Genomic DNA, 9,953 nt, shown 5'->3' on the forward strand with positions numbered 1-9,953 from the left:
TATGTTTAGTTGCATTCTTTGTCAGATATCTTTATGGAAAGGCCCCACAGAGAATCTTTTCTTTACATTTTCCTTTATCCTCTTCGTAACAAGTCACATGACCCAATAAAAACAGACTTCACCAAGCAAAAGCGTTATATCTCAGTGGGGTACCCAGTGCCAAAAAACAAGCTCTTTTAGAGGACGTACATTGAGGGTGTCCAATGAAATTGTACAATGATTACATCATTTTGCAGGCCAACCCGGAACTTAGCATTCAAAATACATGACGGTTGCAGCGCTAAGCTAAAGGCGGCCTATTTTCACTGTGATGATGTTTAGTACTCTTATTTAGCCACTTGTTATCAACCACCAAGCTCAGACGTCCATCAGTGCGGTTTAAACTGATGCATTTTATGTTGTGAAAAACCTTGAAAACCTCGTATAAGTTTATTGACCTTATTTCGGCAAACTAACCAGAAACTCAATTAAAAAATGTTGACTGATAAGGGATCTCCGAAGTGCTAAAATGCTTACTCATTTCCAGGTTGAGGACTGCACCACTCAGTAGCCCAATTGTAGCTACTAAACTTTCCATCGAGCCTTAACCTAACCCTGTAAACGTGTCTCTCTTTTAGGGATGGGCCCGATGCCATGGACCATCAACTCAGAGATCTACCCTCTGTGGGCGAGGAGCACGGGGAACGCCTGCGCAGCCGGGGTCAACTGGACCTTCAACATCCTGGTGTCTCTCACCTTCCTCCACCTGGCTCAGTACTTCACATACTATGGTCAGTTGCTCACCTGCAGAATTGTGAACAACCCATTTACATTTAGACTGAGCTCATGTAATTTCAATCATACTTAACAGTCCAGCCATGAACACCTTCAAACCTCATCCAATTCTATCAATGCTTATGCAAGCCTCTCAGCAGATCTTGTATAACACCCATACCATACATCCTCCCCTCACATCAAAAGCGACCCCGCTGATTGATACCCCGATGTGTTCCCAACCTTTTTCTTCAACCATACCTCCTCAGTCAATGTGGCTCAACAACAGCATGTGGCCCCCTCCAACGGGAAGGAACTGACCTTTGGTGGAGCAGGAGATCGATCCATCAGGGGTGATTGTCGAGGCATCCTGAGATGCAGCGGGTTAACGGTCAATTTGATTTGTTAACAAAGAATTGTGGGCACTTTTGAACAGTGTCAAAGCTGAGGAAAATAATGCCTTATCCATTTAAACGGTATTTAGCATAAAGCACAAAATGTATTTCTGCTTTAACAAAGGGAAAAAGAGATAACAGCGTTCAGGAAATCTCATTAACCTCTGTCACTGTGTCGCTATGAATACTTCCATATTGACAAGTATGGAGAATTGTTAAGGAAACCGCAGCAAATTTAAACACTTTCATTTATGAGCTCACACATCTCCATATTAATTGCGAGCCTTCAAATGGTAGCTGCCCCACACTGTCACCTCCAGTGTTTCTTCTTCTGTGGCTGAATAAGAACACGTCTCCAGGAAGCTGAACGGTGTGTTCCTTTTGTCTGTGATTGACGGTGAGTTATTTTGTCGTTATCTTCCCAGGAGCGTTCTTCCTCTACTCCAGCATGGCTTTGCTGGGTTTCTTCTTCATCTACGGCTGCCTGCCGGAGACCAAAGGCCGGCGTCTGGAGGAGATCGAAGCGCTGTTCGAAAACCAGCTCTGTTCCTGCGGCGCCTCGGACTCGGACGAGGCACGACAGGTGGAGTACATCCGAGTCAAAGGTTCAAACTACCATCTATCGGACAACGACGCGTCTGACGTGGACTAGCGAGAGTTAGGCTGTTTCTTTAGCTTTGTTTATTTCTAAAACATGCAACTTGTAATGTAATATTTGACTGTTTGTGTGTGTGCGAGCTGAGGAGCCACTGGTTACCCGTCAATATGAGGTGAAGAATCACAGTTTCAATGAGAAAGATGAGGGTGAACTGACACAACATCAGGTGTCAAACCCACTAATATCTGAATTACCTAAAGTTTAAACACTGCCTTTTCCGCACACAACCTGGACAGGAAACATGCATTTACAAAATAAAAGGGACACTTCCTCTCTTATGAAGTCCACCGAAAAGAGGCTACAGCTCAGTATCGTACGATGTTCCTAATATTTTGTACATTTGTTCACTAAATGTCATTTATGATTAATGTACGTACAGTATACAACACAGCAATCCGACAGCATTATTTCAGTTTCCGTTGAGAATCCATTTAAAGAGTTCCAGTAAACGTGGTCTTTTGTTGACATGACAGCAGTTGTGACCTATTGTAGATCTATAGTACCATTATGCCTTTCTATATGAACACATCTCAGTTACATGTTGTGTTAGCTTGTAGCATAGCACACTTATGTCAGCTCCTGATGATAGTCTGTGCTTTGAATATTTTTTTTATAAAAAAGCAAACACCAGAGATGTACAGTATATATTGTCAGTCGGTGCCTAAACAAAACCACACACCAATCTAGTAGCACTGAAATGAATACAAATTCTGTTGCTATAGTTAATATTTATTATTTTGTATTAGTTTAGCATAGTATTTTTTAAGTTTCAGGCCGGCAATCCTGTTGCTACCCTGAATTTAAAAATATATTTAACAAAATATGACTGTCTCCATGTTATAAACCTAAGTATTAAACATGTACAGCAAAGGAAGTGGTAGACTTTATGTTTGAGACTTTACGTGTATCTTTATTTATTTATGCTAAACATGATAATATTAGTGCCTGTGTATTGTGGAGGTCCCTGGACGTCCAAACCCCTGAAGTGGATGTAATATTTCAAGTTGTTGTAATTATTTATTTATTTGGCGTGTACAAATTAGCATTTCACCTGTGATGAAATGTTTTGTTTTGTAATAATTTCATGTTTTATGAATTTGTCTTCCTCCATAGCCTAATGTACAAATAGCAGAGCGCATCATGTTCGTTATTCTCGTGTCAGAAGTCAAAGCTTTAGCGTAACTTGCAAATGTTGCTTTGTAGAAAAGTGTAAAATGGTGTGAGGTTACACCTTGTTAGTCAAATACACGTAGGTTTCTGTGTAGCAACAGCAGTTTAAACAGACTACAGAGTGACTTTGTGAATCTAAATACGTTAATAAGTACGCTGTGAAGGACAGTCTATTCTTTTTGACACGGCGGTCCAAACCCATCATGGATTAATAAAATATAAAACTTATTTTTAATAGACTTTTCAAATATGAAGCTGGTTATCAAATATCATCAAAGTTGAATGTTAATTATTTTTAGTATTGTCACATTAACAGATGGAAAACGATTAATCAGTATAGAGGAATTAAAATGGCTAACGTTTAATAATGTGAAAGTATTAGTGTTTTATTTAGATTTTCTGTGTGCAGGATGAGTCGTCTTAAAACCACACAAGCTAGTTTTGTACTGAAAGTATTAACACACACACACACACACACACTCCACAACACACATATTGTGTAATTAAACAATTTACCTTGTTAAACAAATATTTAGCGTGGTTGTTTCTGCTGTTACCACTCTCCTCTAGGGGAGATTTAATGTGTACTTCTGGTGAAATCTTTGCAATTTTTTTCTATGTGAACCAACAATGTGTGTTTCTACAGTTTACGAGGAACTACAAAAATTCCCAATTTAAAAAAAAAAAAAAGTGCTGTATAGTATATTTGATTATTGTTCAAGCTGTAAATGTTTTGCTAGAGTTTATATTCTATAAAAGATGAGTATCTTCATGAAACTGGAATATGTATAAGGGGACGGAAATAAACGTATGAATCAGAGTAACGCCTTGGGGCTTTATTTCACAAGGTGTCTTAGAACAAACACTGAATACGCTTAAATAACTGTTAACGCTCTTGAATAAATGCACAGAACAGGCATGTTTTCTTTCTGCTTTCATGCATCTACATAACTTATTTCCTCTGTCTGAGCAGGAGCAGTATGTCCGCTATTTCCTGAAGTGTCTCTGCTTCTTCTGAGAGTCTGTCAGCCCTGCTGGCAGATGTGACCTCCTCCCTCGCTTCATTAGAGAGGTCCTTCACCAGGCGGCCATTTTCCTGTCGCTCTCCCTCATCCCTGCCCTTACCTGAATCAGAAACAAGAGGAAGAAAACGTTAATTTCTGTCTTGTTCAGTGGAATGTAAATAATAAGAAATGTATATAAATCAAAAGGTCTCAATTCTGACATTGTACCTCTGCCATCTGTCACGCTGAGAGCATCTAGAAAATGTTTCTGTAGGATCACTTTCCCATCAATATTGTTTATAATGCTGCTGCCTGAGAGGGAACCAGCCTTGGGTTTCTTCTTCACCCAGGGCGTGAGCTTCTCTCCACTTGTAGCCTTGCCTGTTGAAGCGGTGTGCGTCTTCTCTGTGGCAGCGGCAGTCTGCCTCCCTGTGGCGGGATGCTGCACTGACACATCAACAGGTGGCACACACCAGTTAAACTCAGCGGTTGCACCGTCTTCAACAGCGCTGCACTGAGTCTCAGCGTCACATGTCACAGCAGCAGTTTGAGTTCCAGCGTCTCGAGTTTCATTGGCTTTTTTCTGGCATTTGCACATCTCGGAGCACTGGGCTTGAGGGGAACGAACTGGGAAAGATATGTTTTCTATAAGTGTCTGTTTATCTCTGAAGCTTTGGGGTTTCAGGAGCGGGGTGAGGGGGCGGGGCTTTATGTGCCTTTGTTCTGGATTCCCCTGTGAGACCGGGTTTGGGTTTAAGCTTTCTGCACAACAGGCCGGGTACGAAGAGGAAGCCTGGAGATATGGCTGACAGCATTCTTCCTCCTAAGATACAATTAGAAAGGGAACCACAGCAGTCACATTATCCCTGGGTTAATCCAGTGCATCATGGGAAAAGCAATTAATCAGTGGCACTGGGCACAGGATATTTAGTTTTGTTATTAAAATGATAACTATAGCTGACATGTGTTGCCTGGGGGATCCTTTGTATGCAAGTATTGCAATTGATTGTGTTGAATAATGATGATCTTATAAATATAGCTGTGGGGATGTTCACTTCTTCCACTCTTTGTTTATTCATTTTAAATTAATTAAAAGTAATACAAGTTAGTTGTCAAATAATAAAACAAAACTGAATAATTAGGACTACACTACTGTGGCTTTTTATTTCTTCCCACTGCATTTTGGAACTGAAATATTAAAAGGAGCCCTATTATGCTTTTCTCGGGTTTCATAATTGTGTTTTGTGCCTCTATTGTGACATGTTTCCATGCTTTTATGTTCAAAAAGTGATTTATTTTTCTCATACTGCCTGTGCTGCAACACCTCTTTGGTGATTGGTCAACAGCGTTTAGAGATGTCCCACCCCTTAGCCTATCACGTAACATTTGGTGTAACTCTAGCCAGGAGCCACAGGAAGGGGGAATAACCCAAAAAGCATAATAGGGCCCATTTAATTAGGTGTTTTTTATTGCAAGTTTGCATGGTTTTCTTATTCGTTTAGCTCAGTTATATATTTTAACATGTTCATATATATTAACGCTCTACAGCATACTAGTGTAATATATAACTCTTAATGTTGTAAAATGTTTGAAGTAGATTTATTCTGAGTTGAATTTGAAGTCCCAGCACAACAGCAAGATGTAAAAAATGTCACCACGTGTAACTTCACTTACATCATCTGAGTCTGAACTGAGGTAACCTCTCCTACAAGAGTGACTTGGCGAGTATTCACAGCCATTCATGAGGACATTGTTGTGTTCAAGACATGCTGCAGGAGTGAGAGAAAAAAAATCTTTTCAATGTATTGTCTTTTCTCTCGCATATACACATCAAATGGGGGGCTTAATTTGAGATGCTTAAGACACTTACAAAGGTTCATGTCAGTGCCGTTGGAGAACTGTGAATGAAACAGAATTAACATGTAAACTGTATCTGCCTACACTGTGCACAGTTCCCATATATCCCTCTATCAGGAGACATTAGAAGCTTGTTAGAAGCGATAGTTAGAAGCTTGATACAGCAGATGATTCCAGAATCAGTTCACATTTTCTTAATTGTCCAGCAGATTTGTATTGTTTAAATGATTTTAATTTGTGTAGGTTCCACAGACTGTAGTTACAAACTCTACCATCTGGTGGCGATAAAGGGCCACTAACTAAGCACACTCACATGTATGAGGTCGCTGTCCTCCACTTCCATACTCTGAGAGTCAGGGACAGTTCTGATCGTGAAGGAAAAATATAACAAAACATAAAAACAAAGTACATCACATATCAATGATAAAAGATGTTTGATATAGTTAATGTGTGAAGACGTACTGTGAGGATTCGGCTGGTGTTTCGTCTTTCAGATAAATCTTTGATGGACCTTTCCCGTAATGAGCAGCTGGAATGAAATATCACGTTAACCTCAACAAGAAAGCCATTACTTTTCTTATGCTGCATTTTAATTTGACAATGGTTATGTACTTACGTTTGCTTTATCTATTTAATGTCAGCCTAATTTAAGGGGGAAAAAAATATTTCTGATTCTGATGACATGCAAGTTTTAAGTGTTTACCTTCTTCTTCACATTCTTCAGTACTGAAGCCTCTGAAGACCTCTCCCTCAAATTGCTGCTCAGTTTCTGATTGGTTGAGGGTGAAGTCCAACATGGCCTCCTCGCCCTCTGGTTGGTTAAGGGAGAAGGAGACATCACGTCTTGCTTGGTCCATCGCCTCTGTGTTGCTGGGATAATAAACATGTGCTTTGAGTGCTACAAAATGACCGGGTTGAGTCAGCATTTTAAATAGTTTGTCAACTTGTAGTATAGTTCTCACTCTGGCTTTGGACTTCCAAACAGGACTTCTGCAGCTGTGGGGGTTTTCAACTGGTAGAGAGGGGTCTTTGATCCACAGGACCACGAGATACTGTTCTCCATTACTCTTGGTAGGGAGAAAGGCTGAAACTAGCAAAATAAATTGTATATTATTAAGTAGTATAGTAGTATATTAAGGCACTGTCATGCAAACCTCCACAAAAGTGAAGCTAGCTCGTAGAAATAGCTGTGTCTAAGATACTACTGCTGACACTTGGAGAAGTAGATCCAGCATCATTTAATTAAGTAGTATAGTTTGTTGCATTTTGTTCAATGTCAGGCAGTCAATCCAAAGCCTATTAAGCTCCATGTGGAGTTAAAGGATCACATGTCTATGTAATAAAAGCAACTGTAACCATGACCTATTGTGATGACATTTAATGTGAGATATATATTTAAAAATAAAAAGAATATTCTCTTTTCCTTACCTTGGTCTGCTTCAGCCCTGAGGTGTCCCAGGGTGGGGGGGAGCAGTGGGGAAGCTGCATCTGGCTTCTCTGCTGGAGGTTCATCTGCAGGGGGAATAAACCTGAGGAGACAGTTTGATAAGACCTACGTTGACTGATATGCACAGTTAATAATGTGTCATTTAATTCATTCAAATATTGTTATAAACTGCAACACCACCTTGGCCTGAAGAAGCTGAGGAGGTGGAGAAGGGGCTGAGGGGGTCGGTGATGGGTGGAAGATAGTCAGATGCACTGTTGTCTGAGTAAGCTGACTCCAGCACTGGTGACAACTGGGGACAGAGCAGTAAATAACATTTAACGCCAGAGGGTCCAACTATGATTACATTTAACCCCACCTGTATGTTTTTGGACTGTGGAGAAAAGCAAACCAAGCAAAGTCAACACAGTGGGGCTTATGCTGTTTGGCAACAGTGCAATCACATTACCTTTTCTAGTGCTAAGAAATTGCAACATGAATAGCTGGAGAGTGACTAACCTGCCGACACTTGAAGCCTTGTGGAATAACATGCTTTCTTTTCCTAATTCCTTGAACACTAGACATTGACACAGAATATAAACAATGAATGTTGATAACAACTGACTGTATACAGACAAAAACCACAGATTGGACTTTTAATTCACAAGCCATGAAGTTGGACTGGGACAGTTTCTATAACTTGTAAAATGTGCTGTATGGACCTTTTATTCTATATTGATCTGGGTGATGCGAACAAAATGAAATGTAACCAGGTCTACCTGTACTCAGGTTGGCCCTCGACAAGACTCAGCTGTGAAGGAGAGCCCGGGCTCATTGGGAGAACCAGCAGCTCATTTCTCTTATGCTTGGATCCTCCTTTATAGCTGCCAAGAACCGCCACTTTTGGAGGATCTGAAAAACACATTATCTACTTACATCCTTTTCCATACGGACTGATGAACATAGGCATTGGTAGATAGATATAACTTTAGTAATATGTTCTGTATATACATATATATAAGCCACATATTTGCAAAAGGGTTATTTGGTGTTTAATAATTTGGGAAAAACATATACTGCATTTCTCAATTAACCCTTTGCTAATAGTTTGTTACAATGTCTGGTAGTTTTCGGACATTAAATAGGTTTGACATAAAAACAGAGGATGGGGTTACACTTCATTATTTTCTCTTGAACTTGTGTTATATTTTCTCACTTTTAGCCTAGTTTGAGTTTTGGTAACTGTCATTATTTACTTGCATAGCTGCTACTTCTCACCTGTAATTTCTTTCTTTGAAGCAATCTGGTTGACGATAAATAATGTCACCAGATCCATGCTCCCAGCACTAGTGCCTTTTGGAGATGCAGGTAGAGCCATTCCCAAGTTTTTCAACTTCTGTTGCATTTTCCTCTTTTCAAAAAACTCCTGAGTAAAAGAGCAAACCAAGAACATTACTGTAGACTAAGACAAAGTTTAAAACTGTTGTCTAGTGTAGTCATGGAATTTGTATGTAGCTGTATCCAGTGTTGGAAGAAGTACTCAGAACCTTTACTTAAGTAAAAGTACAAATACTATGATCTTAAAATACTCTACTACAAGTCAAATCCTGATTCAAAAATGTCATATATGTAAAAGTACACAAGTATTAGCATCAAAATGTACTTTGAGTACAAACGTTAAAATTACTCATTCTGCACAATTGCTAATTTCAGAATTACATAAAGTACAGTTGTATTATCAGCTAAATGTATTTTGAGTATCAAAAGTACTTGTTATGCAGAATAGATCGTTTCACAGTGTTATATTATTATCCTGTGTTTACTTGTAAGAGCATTTTATTATTGTTTATGTGGACAAAATGTAGATATGTAAAGTACTGTAGAGAATAGTAGTACAGTTGTATATAATATGCATGCATTATACCATATCTATCAAGTGTTGTTATATACAAATAAACTAATAAAATAAATGTAGTGGAGTTAAAACTACAACATTTGCCTTTGGGATGTAAAGGAGTAGACGTATAAAGTGGAATTCAATTAAACTAGTACAAATATGTAGCACTTCAGTACAATACTTGAGTAAATGTCCTTAGTTACTTTCCACTACTGGCTGTCTCACCCTCTGCTTTTTTGCATCATTCTTCATAACAACCCTGCTCCTGTAATAAGAATCGTTACAACGTTAGCGTTACCTAGCTAACGTTTACATTAGCACGAACATTAATGGTATTAGACTGAACATTTCCCCCTCTCTTACCTTGAGCCCCCGACCCAATTCATTTTCAACAGCTGTATCTATCAAAAAACGAACAGTGAAACAATAAACACTATACTAATGCCAGTGTAAAAGTTCACATTGGTAAAGCTACGTTAGCTAGCTAAATGTGTGTTGCTAGGTAGAGATGTAACGTTCGACTAATTAAGAAGGTACATTTGCACGAGGAACAAAAACTATACTGTCACGCGCCACTTAAAACATCCTTATGAAAAGGTGTAATAATTCCTTGCCCACTTTTGTTAACTTGGTAAGCGGTGTATTTTGCGTACAACGTTATATTTTTCTGAATAACGTTCCACAATGCCTGTCCCATGACATTGTTTACCATCAAACAGTAGAAACTGTGCAGACTGTACAGACTACTTTGTTGCGTCCAGTGACGCAAGTTGCAACCAATCGTCTTCTGCCG

The 9,953-nt window shown here is 39.2% G+C and overlaps 2 protein-coding genes across 2 annotated transcripts in view; one reads left to right on the forward strand and one right to left on the reverse strand.

The window, feature by feature from the left end:
• Positions 1 to 3,714, forward strand: part of LOC117439165 (proton myo-inositol cotransporter-like) — a 103,000-nt gene extending 99,286 nt beyond the window's left edge. The window contains exons 9-10 of the mRNA XM_034074937.2: positions 618 to 770; positions 1,574 to 3,714. Of these exons, the coding sequence (XP_033930828.1) occupies positions 618 to 770; positions 1,574 to 1,800 (380 nt within the window). The 3' untranslated portion in view covers positions 1,801 to 3,714. The remainder of the gene's footprint in view (positions 1 to 617; positions 771 to 1,573) is intronic.
• An 83-nt stretch (positions 3,715 to 3,797) lies between these two features.
• Positions 3,798 to 9,915, reverse strand: LOC117439166 (uncharacterized). Its single transcript, XM_034074938.1, has 16 exons — positions 9,870 to 9,915; positions 9,524 to 9,561; positions 9,386 to 9,425; positions 8,542 to 8,689; positions 8,043 to 8,175; positions 7,783 to 7,840; positions 7,465 to 7,576; positions 7,266 to 7,366; positions 6,800 to 6,927; positions 6,541 to 6,707; positions 6,300 to 6,366; positions 6,151 to 6,202; positions 5,851 to 5,878; positions 5,655 to 5,749; positions 4,209 to 4,803; positions 3,798 to 4,101 (listed from the first exon to the last, which is right to left on the reverse strand). The coding sequence occupies exons 1-16, from the start codon at positions 9,870 to 9,872 to the stop codon at positions 3,929 to 3,931; spliced, it is 1,938 nt and encodes a 645-aa protein (XP_033930829.1). The 5' UTR covers positions 9,873 to 9,915; the 3' UTR covers positions 3,798 to 3,928.
• Between the last annotated feature and the right edge of the window lie 38 nt (positions 9,916 to 9,953).

Source organism: Pseudochaenichthys georgianus, chromosome 23, assembly GCF_902827115.2.
Source record: "Pseudochaenichthys georgianus chromosome 23, fPseGeo1.2, whole genome shotgun sequence".
In the NCBI taxonomy this organism is placed as follows: Eukaryota; Metazoa; Chordata; class Actinopteri; order Perciformes; family Channichthyidae; genus Pseudochaenichthys; species Pseudochaenichthys georgianus.

Coding starts and splice junctions, on each gene's coding strand:
- LOC117439166 (XM_034074938.1), bottom strand. Junction 7,841..8,042: donor GAGGGCCAACCTGAGTACAG/GTAGACCTGGTT, acceptor GTCAATGTCTAG/TGTTCAAGGAATTAGGAAAA. Junction 6,367..6,540: donor TGAAGAATGTGAAGAAGAAG/GTAAACACTTAA, acceptor ATTTCATTCCAG/CTGCTCATTACGGGAAAGGT.